General features: G+C 32.9%; 1 protein-coding gene across 3 annotated transcripts in view; it reads right to left on the reverse strand.

The window, feature by feature from the left end:
- Positions 1-17,720, reverse strand: part of CNTN5 (contactin 5) — a gene marked incomplete at both ends in the record, with an annotated part of 738,975 nt that overhangs the window by 503,506 nt on the left and 217,749 nt on the right. Inside the window, one exon of one of the 3 annotated variants that reach the window (XM_081281776.1) lies at positions 225-446. The exons of the other annotated variants lie outside the window; for them this stretch is intronic. Coding sequence (XP_081137902.1) covers positions 225-446 — 222 coding nt within the window. The remainder of the gene's footprint in view (positions 1-224; positions 447-17,720) is intronic. 3 annotated transcript variants of the gene reach the window in all.

Raw genomic sequence — 17,720 nt, forward strand, 5'->3', positions numbered from 1 at the left:
CAGTAAACACAGATAGCCTAATCTGGCTGACCAAGTTCACCTCTAAACTCTTCTAATTTTCCTCCAGTTCATCATACCTCTTAGAAACTCAACTGCCTTTAGTCATAGCACAGAAAAGTTCAGTCTCTTCTATTGTAGCCATCTTTACCCTTATTCCTATAGTTTTAAATAAAATATTCCTGGCCTGTTTAACTCCATCTTTGCAGTTTTTCTTTGACACTTACCATCTTGTTTGAAGGCATCTGAGGAATGATAAAGACTGATGGGAGAATAATAGTGTTGAGCTGCCCCTCGCCAGCTGGGCGATGAGACACTCAGTGTTCCCAAGGAAGGGCTGCTGTATCGCTGTCTGGCCTTGGAACCAAAGAGAGATGAGGATGAGCTCTTCTTAATTCTTAGCAAAGCTGCTTGTGAAGTAGGGAGACCAGGAGGAGCTTCAGAATACTCTGTAAAACAAAACAATAATAAAAAGTGAGTTCTAAGGAGACTGTTTATTTTTTAAAAAATAAAATTTGTTTCTACACAGATATGGTTAAAAATCTTCCTTGGAGCTGCAAACAAATTCATACTACAGTTTGAATAAAAAACATTTATGAAAGTCCTACTGATTGTAATATTAGACTTTATAAGAAAAAAAAAGATATTAAGGGGAAAAAAGCAAATAAAGAAACAGTGATGGAGGGAAGCAAAAGAAAGAAGACAAGAAAGGAAGGAACAAGGGCATGCAAAACTTCAAGCCTTCTACTTTCCTAGTCAGAAATGTTTGAGAATCAACCTTATACATTTGCCTTAATATTTCATTAAAAACTCTGAAACAATATTCATCCCACATACATTAGATCAGATTCTTTTTATTGTTAAAAAAAGGGGTGCGGGGAAAGGGGGCTAGAGTTGTGGCTCAGTGGTAGAGTATTTTCCTAGCATGTGTGAGGCCCTGGATTCGATCCTCAGCACCACATAAAAATAAATAAATAAGATAAAGATATTTAAAAAAATAAGGGGAGGGAAGAAAAAATATTCTCACTTCTGTTCTTTAAATATATTGGGTCTGCATCACCTATAAATTATAATTTCATAGGAAATATATCTAAGGGAGCACATAAGTTTAGAATAACCTTGAAATTATAACTTTTAACTAGAAAATCAAAATAACTATGGGACATAAAAAGAATTTGAATGTAATTTCTTTTGTATATTTTGTTGTATAATTTATAAAGCTTACTACTATCAAGTGGCATATTATTATAAAGCTCCCACTTTTATTGATTACTGAGAATATTTTGTCTGTAATTTAATTACCAAAGTATTTGCTTAGAAAAGGTGTGCATAGTGCCTGGAATAGATTGTACTAATTTACTTCTTGTTCACAGGGAAGATAAGTTAGGTGCATAAATTAATTTAAAAAAAAACATAGAAATTATAATATTAAAGAGCAATTAGGAGAGGGATTTTTTTTTACTATGTCTAATATCAATTCAACCAGACAATTTGCTGGTCATAGAAATCCTATTAGCAATCAGTCAATTTTGTTGAAGGTATCTGACATTTGACCTTAGTGATTGCTAACTTAGTGTAAGATACAAGCAATTTTTTTCAGTAAGCTTTCTCATAATTAAAATTACTTAGAATCATTACACTTCTTCATAAAGATATTTTGGAATGCTAGAAGAATTTCTGTGATTTGAAAATAACAGTTTAGGTGTTAAGCATCAAATTAAGTTTAACATCTTCTGCACTGTGAAATTGTAAATATGAGTTCTCTGAAACTCTATAAAGTATATTTTAGATGTTTTCCACACTTAAAATGAGTATGATATGTGTAGTTCAAGACCATCAGGAGTTGTTAAGAGATTCATGTCCTTTAGTCTTTGCTGTTCAAGCACAAGCCTGGTGAAAGGTGGATCAATTTTAACTGAAAACATCTAACTTCTCCTGGGCAAGCTATGTGAGAATAGATTATGGGTAGACATAAAATCTCCTTTAAAACTTGGAATTAAATGCAATTTTTGGCACCTAGAGGTGTAAGGTAATGAAAAGAGAATGAGTTTTCCTTTAAAGTGGTTTGTAGTTGTAGTTTCTGAACCTATTTATTTCTAGCACAGTCTGCTACTTAGTATTTTAACTTCTTGCTCTGATAATTTATAAAATAGAGAAGAGAAAAAGAACCATGCCAGGCTAGTGTTAAAATTAAAATAATATGAGGTTATTTTTTATAGTTCTTCAAGCTAGAAAGGGATAATTCATAGAAAACCAGAGGACCATAATGAAGATTAAAAAGGCTAGAATCATTATCATGGTTGTAATTATATATAATAACAGCTTTAGGTTCACTCTCCAAGAGGTACAGAAATTGATTTATGCCATTTGTGTCAATAGAGATGAGCCAACTGGCAGTTTGGCTGTGTGCTCCACACTAGGGCTTCATTTGTTATGTAATCAGTTGCATCTGTTGCAACAGTGATTGCTTTTCTATCAATTAATGGGATCCTAAAGCTGTTACTAGAAATCTGGCAATTCATTCATTTGTGCATTCAACAAACATGTAGTGAGAATTAATCATGTGTCAAATACTAGGGACACAAAGGTGAATAATATATTGCCTCCATCTTCAAGAAGTTTTAATCCAGTGGAAATGAAAGTCATATATAGAGCAATTATAATCTACTGTAATAGAAAAATGATTTAAGGACCTATGGGCTCTCTCTGATATGGGTAAGGATTCCTCTCATTCAGTGGATGACCATCAGAAAATGCTTTCCAGAGGAAATTCTATCTAAACAGAGTCCTGAGAGCCCATTATCAATTAGCTAAGAAAAGCCCACAGCAGAGAAGAAAGGTATTCCAGTCAAAAGAAAGAAAATTTATGAACACCTGTAAAGGAAAGGCATCATGACATGCTTAGTGAACTAAAATAGGAGCTCAGAATATGAGGGAGTAAATTGGGCACAGTGGGAAGGCTGGATAATTAAGCAAGACCAAATTATGAAAATGCTTTAAGTATCATGCTAATATGGTCTAGCTCTGAAAGGGGAATGGCAAAAGTTTCAGAGTCCATTCTGGCTGTAGTGCCATATTGTAATGGGACACAGTGCAGAAACACTATTCAAGGGCCTAAAGCTATAAGATAAGCAAAGATTAATAAGAATAGGAAGATGGTAATATGTATGGAAAGAAAATGAGAAAGATTACAGACTACATAGACTGAATAAAAAAGTAAAGGACAAGCATTAGGCATGGTCTAGCCACTGAAAGATGGGAAGCAATGCATTCAGGAAAAGGCATATGTTGGAGGCGAGGAGCCATGGATTCTGGTTTGGACAGGTGGAGAGCCTGAAGAACACCTTGGGAATTGTAATTATAACTTTCTGCCAAAGAAAGGGAGAGTTCAGTCTCAGGAGAGGGATGCTTAAATGGTACTTGAATAAAGGGTTACTGAAACTATTAGGATGGGTCAGTTTGCCAAGGAAGTATTTAAAATAAGAAATGGAGTGTTGAAAAATGAAAATGGAATTCAGGGGAGCACCAACATTTAAGAGAAAAACCAAAGTTGAACCTGGACAGGAAAGAAGGAAAGCAGAATGTCAGTGAAGAAAAAGAAAGTGAGTCTTTTGACACAGATAAGGAAATAGCTGATAGGGCAGAGACCAAGTGCAGAGGCTAAACCTGCAGAGAGAGGATGCACAGCAGAGCACAGCCTGCTCCACACAGTGTGGGGAAGATGTGCAGTGAGGTTAGAGCCAAGGGGTGAAGGGGACTTTATAAGCTCTGGAGAGAGTATGAACCTCCACACTGCCATATCCATTTTATTTACATTCAGGCCCAGGCCTTATCCTGTGGTTTCTTTCAGTCTCATGGTCTGAGTGCCCTAGACAATCATTCAAAGTCGCCACACCATTTCTCAGAAATATGTTTAATCAGTTTTTACTATGACATCTCTAGTTCCCCTATTCCTCGCTCAGGTTCTAGGATCCTGAAATCTATAAATAGATATATTAGCATAAATAAATGGGAAAGTATGTTTCAATTAGAACTTTGCTTAGCCTTCAACTTTGGGATACATCAACTCAACAAATGCAGGCATCTGTTAAGAGTGAAAAATAACTGTACCTCCTTCCTAGTTTTAAATTCAAGAATTTGCATTTATGTTGATCTTTTTGTACAGTCTCTTTCTACCTCCCCCTCCTGCACTGTTTTTAACAATACTATCTATGATAGCAACTACTTTGAGATCTACGACCTATTGATCATAATGCCTTTTCACACCCCCATATTGTCCTCTCCTTAGTAACTTCCGGGTTGGAGGTCATTCACTTGAAACCAAAATACCTTTACTTTTCACCCTACCTTGTTTTCAAAGGTTAAAAATCTTCCTACTAATTTAATTCCAACTATGGACATAGTCTGTAGCTAGAGAACACAGTATCATGCTTAAAGATATTAGTTCATTACCATTAACCTCAAAGTCCCTTGTGAGCTTCTACTCACAAGTGCTACTGCATCTCTGGAGTCCATTTACTTTCATGCATTCAGTATAAATAATTTACATCTTATCATCTCCTCTCATGCCTACCTTCTTGATCTTCTCCATTGAGAAAATAGAAGCAATCAGAACAGAGAGTCCCTCATACATGCCTACCATCTGTAGGTATACATGTACAATTTGCCTTGTTTTCACTATTGTGTGTCAAATAAAGAACTGAGCATCTATTAAAGAACAACCTGTCTATGTGTGTGCATTGGATCCTATTCCATCCCACTTTACTACTCCTGAAAATAGAGGAATTCAGAAAATTCCTATTTCTTTAACATCAATTTTTATCTCTGCTAGATTGTTCCCATAACAATATAAACATTGCTTTAACTTTTTCTTAAGGAAATTATTGACTTTATCATTCCTTCTGCCTATTTTCCTTTGCAGCAATTCTCCTGCAAAAGAGTTGTGTATGGTCAATGCATTCAATTCTTCTCCTTCCATTCACCCCTGAGTCTATTCCAAGCAGTGTTTCTTGTACCACTCCACATTTCTTTTCAACATTAAAAATGACCAGGCAATTGTTAAATCTAAGATCAATTTTCACTATACCAGACCTATCAGAGTTTATCATCTCTTTTCCCTTTAAACATTTTCTTCATGATTTCCAGAGACCATAACTTCAAATCTTCATTCTTTTCTTACCAGCACTTTATCTCTTTGTCTCTTAAACTTTTAAAGATTAGTTAACCCTAGGAGACAACTCTTTTCAATCTAAATGACCCCTTAAATGATCTTGTTCAAAAACATTCCTTCCCTGATAAATTCTACCTGGAAGTTCTAAGTTCTGGGCCCAGGATTTCAAAGAGGCCAAGTGAGATAGAAATTTGAGTGGCACTCTTGAGTGGCTCAGGACTGGATTCTTTGTAGACATAATTCCTAGTTTTGTTTTTGCAAACTCCAACATCATCTTCTCCCTAATGGACTCCTTTATCATTCATCATTCATCAAGTTTTTCAATAGCTCCTTATTGTGTTCTTACATTGTGTTAAGAATCAGGATACAGAATTGAGCAAACCACAAAGGAAGGTCATGAGGCCCCTAGCTTCACAGGATTTACGGTCTGGGTGTATTGGTAGAAGATTATCAATTGCTAGTATATTAGTAGAGGAGCATTACACAAATGAATTTATTCTATAAATATATAAATCTAGGAAGTATGATGGGGAAGAAAAAAAAGAGCCTTGAGAAAAAACTTACCAACTTTTTTTTTCTAAATTATGCTGGCATTATGGCTCAATTCTTGGGAATAATTCTTTTTTAAGCTCTGAGACATACATCTTCCTCCCATGCCATGGCTACTCAGTTTTTAGATTGAGATTATTGAGTGAGAGAAGCTATCAGTAATCTGTTTGCAATGCAGATGGCATGGATTTACATCTGGACTATGCCTCATAATAGCTCCATGCCCTTATTAGTACAGGAATAGTTCTATCACTCAGTTTCCTTGCTTTTGGAAGGGGAATGATAGGTTCATCCTTATAGGTTTTTAAAGAGATCAAACAAAATAGTATGTATAAAGCAAATGGAACTATGCCTGGTTTAAAGTAAGAAATCAATAAATGATAGCTATATTTTCTGTATTATATTCTGTAGTTTAGTTATTACCCTATTACCATTGGTAAGTATAACTGGCTTCCCCTTCCATCTGAAATTAGGTCATGAAATGGTAATATAAATACCCAATTTTGGGACTGGGGTTATGGCTCAGAGGTAGAGCGCTCGCATAGCATGTGTGAGACACTGGGTTCAATGATCAGCAACACATAAAAATAAAATAAAAATACTGTGTTCGCCTATAACCAAAAAAAAATAAATATAAAAAATGAATAAATACCCAATTTTAATATACATTTTACCCTGAGGAGTTACAAGGGTGGGTAATGGAAAGAGAATGTTCAATTTTTTTTTCCTAATAAGTATACTACAATTAGCAAATTCTTAAGGGAAAAATATCTGGACACTGATAGAAACTATCAGTTAACACTTATTTATTCGTGCGATTTCATTGGTCAGAGTATAATCCACTCATCTTTACTTCACTTTCCTAAGCAGATATGGAAAGAAGAGCCACTCTATTTCTTTTCAGAGAAAATCTTCTTTAGCTCCTCAATGTTTTAATGACTATCTAGCCTGAAATGTCAAAAGAATCTAATAATTTGTTACTAATTTCTTCTTCTATTTTCTTACTTTATATAGATCAGACCTTAGGGAATGTGCCTTACACTTATTTCTAAAGTGGCAAAAAGATTTTTTGATAAAACTCAATTAACCTGGTGCTCTCACACCATGAAATTCCAGCTGGAAGATGGGTAGGAGTAAATATTAATGCCTTCATTAAATATTTCCTAATCAAATAACCCTGGGACCACTGAACTTATATTATTTAATAAAATCATAGTCTACTAAGTTAGAATGACATTGCCACCATTTGTGGTGTTAAAACTAATAGCATTCTGCTTCATTATTTAAAAGGTCACGCTTATAGATAACATTACCATTGAATGCAAATAATATTAATGAAATAGTGGATTAGAATATGTAAAGCTAGAGCTTCTTATGGAAATATCAATAAGTAAAACAAAATAAAATGTCAGTATGATAAAGGCTATTTTAAAATATTTACTTACCATATTTTAAATATCCCTAAATTTTCTGATAGCAATTAAACTTAAGAATTCTATTTATGTTCTTAAGTATAAAAAATATATCTATAAATACGTTGAAATCTTTTAAAATATTTATCATACAACTAGTATGTCACTATTGAATACTGGATATGAATCTTTTCTGTCAGCACCTTATATAACATTGTTAATTTTTATAACTGTAGATGGGAAAGGAAAAATAAAAATTCATGAAATGATGAATCTCTTATATAAATTCATTCATTCTCAACAATGCTAGTTTGATCTTAAAAAAAATAAACTAAAACACCAAGTGATATGCAGCACTTCTAAGAATATTAATGATTATTCATTGACTCATAACTCAAGCAAGATGAGAGTAGCCGTGTATACTGATTACAGTGCACATAAAAAGCAAAAGTCATACAATCTCCAAGCCTGCAGTGTGACTCAATTTGGATCAAAGTCAGCATAAAGAAATTTGATATCTGACCTTTTTCAGGGTAATTGCTAAGGCTGTCCTCTCTTTGATGAGGATTAATGTTAACTGTGCAACTTTAGCTGCTACTGTTTTATGAAGCTTGCAAGGATGGATGTAACACCTCAGAGAAGCCAGTAGTGTGAAGCATATTTAGAAATGGTTAATAATTTATAAATAAAGTGCATTATTTCAATTTGGTTTCTAAATCTATGGCAGAGGAGAGCTTGAAATAGCCAGAATCATATGCATTCTATGTCTTAACTCAGCATTTTCTTCAAAAATTGTATTATGTATAAACTTTACAGTGTTTTAGCTGCAGGAGCGAGAATGTATATGCACAGGATGAAATTCACCATTTTTAAAGCACCAAAGTTAGGCATATAAAGTGCAGTTTATAACAAATAGTTCTAACATAGAAGAAGAAAATTTAACAGCACTGCATTCCTGGTGTTCTTTGCATAAGATTGAAAAATAGACATACTTAAAAGGGTAAAAAGAAACATAGTTCAAAAAGATTTCTGCCACTCCTTCTCCAAAAGATATACCATTTATCTTTGAAGTCATAATGATTTAATATTTGGAGAACTTTATTTTTCTTTTTATATAGCAAATACTTAGTGATTTGTATAGATATATTTTTTGTACATTAAACTGGATACTTTATGCTTTTACTAAAAATAATATTCTTATAGTTTTCTTCTTTTGTGTATTTTTGTGGTTGTTAAAAGTCTTTAAAAACTATCATATTTATGAACTAGCTCTTTAAATTACCCAAAGCATGAATTGTGATTGCATTAAATTGATATTTCTTCATTATACAAATATGAATCACTGAGGAAATTAATAAGGGCAGGAGCTAGTTGTGAAGTAGAACCAAATTAGTGATTAAAGAATTCCCTCTTGTTTTGGATAATTAAAGGTTTCAGTGAAGTTTAACTCTGTAATGATAATAATAACTTATATGATTTGATTCTGTTTATAACAGATCAGATATTATTTGTTGCTAAATTTTAAAACAGCTTTTACTTATAAATAAAAACTGAAGCTAAAACATGAATATATTTCCCACAAGTTTAGAAATTGTAGTTTAGGCACATTACACTTACATTATAGAAGTATTATAAATAATAAATTGAGTATTTTAATATGCTCACATTTCCTTTGGTATGGTACAGATTGTTTATAGAATCTCCAAGACATAGGTACTCTCAGCCAATTGCAGATTTCCAAATGGAATTCAGAATGGCTAATTACATCAATGGAGTTCAAGATAGCTAAAATAATCATGGTACTTGGGCATATGTACACATAATGCAACACAAGATTTAACATTTATTCAATAAATATAATTTTTGATTATCTATAATATATCCCATACCGAAAGATAACTGCAAATATAAAAAGCAATAAAATATGTAATTTCTGCCTTCAAAGAATTCTTATAAACCAAGAAAGGAATACTATAAACTTCATAGAAATCACATTATAATCAGAAAATGTGGACAAAACACTTAGAGTCAGAGCCACTCAGATAAAATATGTTTATTTTAGAGAAATGTGTAGTTCTTTCCTATTCAGGATGTATGGGAATTATTTTTATACTTTCTGGAAGTTCACAGCTATGTGTAGCAGTAAGAGGGTTCAACACTACTCTCTATTAAGAAAATGAAAGCTTTTCTCAGGACTGCTGAAGCCTTACTCAACCTGGCTACTATCTTAGCTCTATACTTATGTAAGGAAATCCATAGGAATCAAGCAAGTAGTGCTTTCCTCCTTGGGTGTGTGCATTTTGTATTACTGCTCTGAGCAAATATATTCTTTACCATTAAAAGAAATCTTATGCTTGTCATCTTGAGTTGTCTGTTACTGTCTTACCATTGATCACAGTCTCACAGTGATGCTAGTGCCACAACACAAAATATTAAAGGGAGAGTGAAATAGGTATATAATGGGATTACTGTTCAAGGTAACTTGTGTGGAAGCATCTAAAAAGAAGCAATTGATACCAAACAAATAGTGCTTGGCAGGAGAGATGGAATTTCAATTGCACTTTGGTCATTTCTCTTAAATGGAAATAAGCACATTGGAAATATGTTTATGATTTCTATTTTGCTACTTTGCACATGAAAAGGTTGCCAAAGACTCCCTATAAGCTATCAAAGCCCTCAAATGACCTCATTATATGACAATTTTTCTTCAAAGGCAGTCCCACAGCTTTGCCCTTGGGAATAAAAGGGTAGTGAGGCACATACCAGAGTAAATGGGAAATTGTACAACTACTAGCAATTTCTTTGAAGAAAACCTATCAATGAAAATTGTTCATTGACAATTTGGCTGTTTGGTGAGTGCTCCTTTAACAGATAAGATACCTGCTAATCAATTTAAATGTACTCATTTGTTGTGGTTGTGGTGTTGTTTACTAAACGGACAGCACATTTGATCCAGTTACTTAGTAAAGCTGAAACAAAGACATGAAGCAGGATAAAGCATTGCAAGCTGATTATGTCACTGTTACCATCAGTACCTATTCATTTGCCCCATCTCTGACACTCATTCAGTATCTAGCCAAATCCTCTTTCCAGAAACAAATCCTCAATGTTGGAACTACTATTTCTCCACTACTGGTCATAAACTGTCCTACTTCTCCAGCCAAAAGTCTTCCAGGTGAATCAAATTTTAAAGGAATATGAAATCTTTATATGAGTCTGTGTCTATCTCAGCTATTTACTTCTATTATTTTGCCCTCTGAGTCAGAAGTGACCCTTTCTTAAGTCTTTTCCTTAAGAAGGATGTTGTGAGGTTCAGGATGAAAAGAAAGGTTGATATCTTACATTTCCCATGAACTATTATATTTTTTTTATTTTAAAAAGAAATATATGTTCACTGTAGAATCAAAATGATCTCTGATTTTGCAATTCAGAAATAGCACTTTGCCAAAACAAACTCTAATGTAGTCTTATTTCATTTACACGCAGATATATCAACAGAAACAGGCAGATTTTGTTTTGTTTTGTTTGAAGGAAACTGGATCAATTGACACAAGTAATTTTCTAATTCCATTTTATATTGTGATTACTTAGTCATGTTAAAAAGGTCCTTCAGGAGTATTTTCTAATTACATCATATTCCTATTATGTGTTTTTTATAAGTTCACTATATCCCTGTGATTAGATTAATTTACATGTCATATAATGCTGTGGAAATATCCCTGTGCACATGGTATTTGTAGTCATTCATTTCCTTAGTCTATCATCATAGATAATTTTTAAACATGAAAATAGTTTTTGCTAGAATTATTTTTCTAGGAATTTTAAGTTGTTTATACCCCTGCTAGCATCATAGAGAATAATATATTTTTTTAACATTATAGATAATTGGCCCTAGAAACCATATAATAAATATTATATTTTTAAAATTCTATAAATATAGTAAAACTCATTTCAACACTATTTACATTTTGATTCGTAGTCACATATTTTATTTTCCTTTATTAAAAATTTTTTCTTTAAATCATGTCTCCATTTTCCTTTTTCCCCTTGAAGTAGATTTCTTTTCATTGGTGTTTTCAAAGCATTTTGTATACTAATACCATTAATAATTAAAAATAACACTACAGCAAAATAAATAATAATAATAAAATAATAGTTAATTAATTTAATTTGATTATTTAATTATTTAATTTATTATTTAATTAACTATTATTTTCTTTATGATTTCATTTATCTTTTTTAGAATTGTCTCTTGAAATTACTAATGATTACTTTAAGAACTGGATTTAGATTTATTGGCCAACTAATCCTACAGGGGTATTTACTTTTCCCTCTGTCACTTTCAAAAGTTAGTAGGGAATTAATATCAGCCTAAGATTGATTGATTATTGTTTTATTTTTCTGGGAATTGCACCCCGGGGTGGGAGGTTTTACCACTGAAGTACACCCTCATCCTTTTATCAGGTACAGAATTGTCAGAAGTTAGTAAGGTTGGATGGCTTCAAAGGGTGAAAGTAAATGTTTAGTTCATATTAAAAAAAGAATGAAATAAAGTAAAATAAAGTCATTTAAATGACACAAAGAAGATCCTTTTCAGGCTACTGTGGCTCCATAGTAAAGGCAGACTGCGTTACAAAACAATGCTTGAAAAATATTAGTGACATCTCACATGCTGTCAATTTTTTTTTTCTCCTTTTGAGACTGTCATTAAGACCACTTAGCTTAATGCTGGATATACTTTATTGCACCTAAAACTTTAAATTTCATGACAATGCAAAAAAAAATTCTCACTTTTGAGGTGACATTTTTCTTCTTCTTTTTCAGAATGACAGTTGGTCAGTGGTTAAGGCTCAATGACATTTATCAGCTACCTAATTAAAATGTAGACACTTTTATAATAATTGCAAATGTGACCTTCATTTGTGTATTTTTGCTTGCTAGCATGTTTAGTCAAATGTCACAAAGAACCCTAATCTATTCTTTCCCATAATGTTTAATTATATTATCTTGAAAGTGTTCATTCCTTGGTTACCATGGTGTATGGAATCGCATTGCCTCCCTGGAGAGTGAGGAGCTGTATTTCCTATACCCTAATGAGCAGTGACTACAAGGTTGTGTGTCTACAAGCTGCCAAAGCAACTAGCTGAAAAGTGAAAATTTGTTCAATTAACAAGTTGGTTTGCCTTCATCATGACAAACAATACCTTGATTTTTTTCCCCTCTGTACAAACAAAGCTTCATAGACACAGGCTTGATTGTTTGGCTTTTTGTAAAAATAGCCCAGATCTCTGCTCTCACCTTTAGACCTTTAAAATTGACATCCTAAATTAAATCTCCTAGGATGTTCTACAGGTATTGACAACTTTAAATCTGCCTCAATATGCTCTAAGTTTTACCTCCTACATACCCATAAACATAGACGGACTTAATTCTCTCTCTGCCTAATTTCTTCCCAGACCTGGCAAGTCCGTGCTCCAAAATTCCATACTAGTCATGCTTCTGATCATAGTATGTGCCTGCCCCAAATACTGTGATTGCTCTTTTAAAACCTTGAAGACAATGCAAACTTTTTCTGAAACTCAAGATCATTTTTGATTATTATTTTCTGACACTTAAATCTACTTCCCTGAAGTTCAAATCCCAATTCATTTTTCCTTCTATATCTGACATTAGATAATTTAGTAAATCTCTCAAACCTCTATAAAATTTGGACAGTATTAAGTACTTCCCAATGATTATTCTGAAAATTGAGTAATATGTATGAATTTTCAACTACATTGGCAAAAAATAGAAATCCTGCAAATTATATCATGATCATTATTATCAAGATAATTTTTATTATTGTTTCTAAATCTAATACAATAGCTTGAAATTAAAGTAGGTTTGATATACATCTACCGATCCTTCAAAGTTACGTAGAATTATTTTATATAATTCTTTTGCTTTACAACAACAAGTATTGGCGAGGATGCAGGGAAAAAGGTATACTCATACACTGCTGGTGGGACTGCAAATTCGTGCAGCCAATTTGGAAAACAGTATGGATAATCCTTGGAAAGCTGGGAATGGAACCTCCATTTGACCCAGCTATTCCTCTTCTGGGACTATACCCAAAGGACCTAAAAACAGCATACTACAGGGACACAGCCACATCAATGTTTATAGCAGCACAATTCACAATAGCTAAACTGTGGAGCCAACCTAGATATCCTTCGGTGCATGAATGGATTAAAAAAACACATTTTACACAATAGAATATTACTCAGCACTAAAAAATAGTAAGATCATGGCATTTGCAGGGAAATGGATGGCATTAAAGCAGATAATGCTAAGTGAAGTTAGCCAATTCTCCCAAAACAAATGCCAAATGTTTTCTCTGATATAAGGGGGGTGACTCAAAATGGAGTAGGGAGGGAGAGAATGGGAGGAAAATTACCTCTAGATAGGGAATAGGGGTGGGAGGGAAAGGGAGAGAGAAGGAGAATATCTAGGATGGTGGAAGAAGACCCTCATCATTATACAAAATTCATTTATGAAGATGTGAATTTGGTGTCAACATACCTTATATACAAATAGAGATATGATAAATGATGGTATTAAACTGTATTAAGAATTGTGTGCAAAAAAATAAGAGCTCATGTACAATGGCATAATTTGGTGTGAACATACTTTATCTACAGAGTTACAAAAAATTGTGCTGTGAATGGATGATTATGAATGTAATGCACTCTACTATTGTCATGTATGTAAGAAATAAGTAAAAAAAGAAAAAAATAATTATTATTTTGCTTTTTTCGAATAGTAGAGATTCCTGGAGTTAACAAGTACTATTTGCACAAGTGTTAACTTTTATATCATAATGTTATAGAAAAAAAAAGATTAGAAATAAAATATTAGGTCACTAAATTGGGGGAGCTTTTAATCAAAATTTTGGGTCAGAAGCAATCTAATATATACCAAAGATTTGGGTTGATAAAATCTGAAACTGAACTTCCTTAATAAAAATGTTTCCCGTATATAGATTTTTTTTCATAAAAAAATGAAAAACTATACATAACAAAATTGATTTCTTTTCTCTATCTATTGAGGAGAAATTACATCTGGCCAAGAGGCAATTGAATAAAAATTTTAATAAGTACATATCATAAAAATCTAATAAGTACAAATCACAGTGATAGTAAAGTACACAAAGGAATATGATAGTTATCATATGGGTTCCTAAAATAGTTGCTTAGTAGAATCTGAATAAGTGTTAGAGTTCTCATCTGCTACACTAGTGAAAAAGCTGAATTTACCCCCATAGTGTCTACACTCGTGTTTTATATATGGTTGGTACTGAATTAAGTGTTGTTGAACAGAACCAAAATCTAAAAACATGATCGATTTTCTGCAATTGTTCAATACAAAGTGAAATAATATAAAATAAAGTTTACCTATGAACTTTAGAATGAGTTCCAACATTATTCCTATAGTTGAATCATAATTTGTATCTCCAAATAAGTCCTTTGAAAGTTTTTCCTTCTAATAATGCTACTATTGCTTGTCATTGCCCAACATTTTAGCATATATTTTGAATAGCCTGCATAGCCTTATGACTTTATAGTTATGTTACTTAAAAGCGGCCTTATTTATGATAATAAAAAGCAATGAAACTCAATGAGTGGACAGTTTTTATTGAAGGTAAATTTCAGATAAAAAGAGATTAAGGCTAGGAGATGAAAAACTTACATCAGGAAAAATGCAAAAAAAATAATAATAATGTCAGTGAGATTTACAGAGTATAAGAACTGGAAGGGACCTCCAAGGAGATAAAAGATTTCTATTATTTTGACCATGGATATGAGATGAGCCAAGGACACAAAGGGAGCTTATCCAAGTTGTGTTAAGGTTTCAGTAAAAGCTGAATGAAGTAGACACTATTCCTAGTTGTCCAATAATTATAATGAAATAAACTACCATAAATAACGTAAATAGTAATTGGCATAATATTTGCATGGGATCTGGTTAACTACACATTTTTGCAAAATTGTGGGGAGAAGTTATTTAGGAATTTAAGCCATTGAAAGATCATGAGCAAGAATGTAAATTATGTAGTAAAGGCTTAATTATTGACATAGTGCATATCTGAAATTTTTCTCTGCTGGCTCTGGTCGAAACATGGAGATAAACCATGTACATGTACTTAGTAACATGTTTTTCTTCCCTCAAAGAAAATGAAATTGAAAATTTTTGTAAACACTTGTGTTCTTTTTTCCCAACCTTTAGATGAGCTATAGCTCCAGCCCCTTACTTGCAATTATAAGTCCTTAATTGGAAAAGTTGACTTTGTACCACAGTAGGGTGTTGCATTCTCCCTTAGTCATTTTTTTTTTGGTAGGGGAGGGGCGTGTGTTGAAAACTACTTCCTTGTTTGGAAATATAGCCTGAGGCAAAAACACCAAATGTATCCTCCTTGCTAAGAATGTAAGTTTTGTTTTATACCTCACAACTGACATTTTTAGAAAAAAAGTTAAAAGGTAAAATTTAAAAAAAATTAAAGAGTTTTAATATGAAATATGACTATAATATTGTTAATAAAGTTGAACAAATCCTAATTTCACAATCACAGTCCTAAAAAAAATAAAACCAATTCTTATTGTTTGATTCTCTATTTTTGGAGTAGACATAAAATTTTTTTTCACTCAATGCCTCACTATTCTTCTGTATTTCTTCCCCAGTTACGGTGATCATCCCTTTTTTTAAAACAATCAAAATCTGTACTGATTTTGGGGGAGGCAGTGCTTGGGATTGAACTCAGGGGCAAGGGACCACTGAGCCACATTCTCAGCCCTATTTTGTGTTTTATTTAGAGACAGGGCTTCACTGAGTTGTTTAGCACCTCCCTTTTGCTTAGGCTGGCTTTGAACTCATAATCCTCCTGCCTCAGTCTCCTGAGCTGCTGGGATTACAAGTGTGTGACACTGTGCCTAGCTGTACTGATTTTTTGAAGGAAATGAGAAACTAATATCATTCCATAAATTTAAAATTTATATCTGATCACATTTGACAATCAACACTAAGTCAGAAGTCTCATATCCTTATACATACTTTCTGAAAAGTTACTTAAATAGGATTTATCTATCAATGTATGAACTATTTTCCATTCTACTAGTATCCCAAAATAAACTGAACAAAAGTTCTTAACCAGGCTTACTGATGACTTTCAAAGATTCTTTGAACTTCCTAAAATCATCTGTCAAATATTATGTGCACGTGCATTTGAAGAGAGTTGAGGCTACGCACACAAATAAATAAAATTTAAACCAGGTAAGTAGTATTTTCAAACTTTTTTATAGATATATATTATTCTTACAGCCTATTGAGTCCAATATTCCAAGAAACACAAGAAAATAGTAATTTTACAAAATCTAAGTGACATATAACCTTTTATTTTAATGTTTAAGCTGAGCTCTTAGATTTAAAATACATCCTTTCTGAGCACTAAATAAATGTGAGATCTTGTTTTGGAGACCACAATAATGAAGAGATAGCTCAGGTTCTCAGGCAGCTTCCAATCTATTTTACTTTTGAATATGACCATGGTTATAGAATAATGTATAAACAACAATAATGTTCTTAAGCAAACACAATTTTCCAAGAATCAAGGTAAAATTTTGAATTTGCTGAAGAACAGTAAATAAAGAGCCTGTGATCAATTGGCATGTAGTAATATTTTTTATGGGCACTCAAAATATTGCCTTATTGACTAATGTAAGAGTTGTCTTAGGATGACTCTAAGATGACTCTTGTGTTTCCAATAAAGGTCCATCCTTGGCCATCTTTCAAAGTCATCTGTGAATTAAACCTGCCCTATTTACCAAGAATTATCTCTCATTTTTCCTAGTGTGCCCTAATACATTTTCCTTGAAATTGTACTTTTTAAACTCAGTTACTGATAATGCAGCACAGTGTCCCCCTGTATCTTAACAACAACAACAAAAGAAAAACCCCACAATTTCATAGACCATCAATTTTGCTTATGATTTGAGAATAAAAATTGGGAAATATATGTGCAAGCTGTTAATATATGAAGATCACCCCTTAGCTTTTGGGGCTGATCCTTACAGTGAGTTCCCTTGGTCTACTTTCTAAGATCTGTGTTTTGTCTCATTCTCATTTGCACGTTCTAATACTTTGCTAAATACAATTCTTAGTCTTAAAATTCCACTTACTCAAAACCTAGTCTTTATTCATGCATTTCCCACTTAAAATGTCTTCAGAATGCCTTTCCTTTCCTTCCAGCTAAATTCAACATTCTCCTCTAAGCCCAATTCTAATCTTCATAGGTGATGAAATCTTTTATTAAACCACTTTTCCTCTTGCTTTGATCTTCTTCAACGCTGATGAATAATCTGTTATCAAACATTGGCAGGTATGTTTGCTAATATAAAAAGTGTTCATAAATGCATACATGAGGCACAATTAATCTCATAGTACCCAGAATTGTAATAAGGAGACTTTGAGGACAACTGTAAGAGAAACTAGCAGTAATTCATCTACAAAGTAAGAGAAGAGGCAATGTTGCCACAGTATTTTTAAGGATCCTGGCAATC

Source organism: Spermophilus citellus (genome assembly GCF_964194105.1).
Source record: "Spermophilus citellus genome assembly, chromosome: 2".
Taxonomy (NCBI): Eukaryota; Metazoa; Chordata; class Mammalia; order Rodentia; family Sciuridae; genus Spermophilus; species Spermophilus citellus.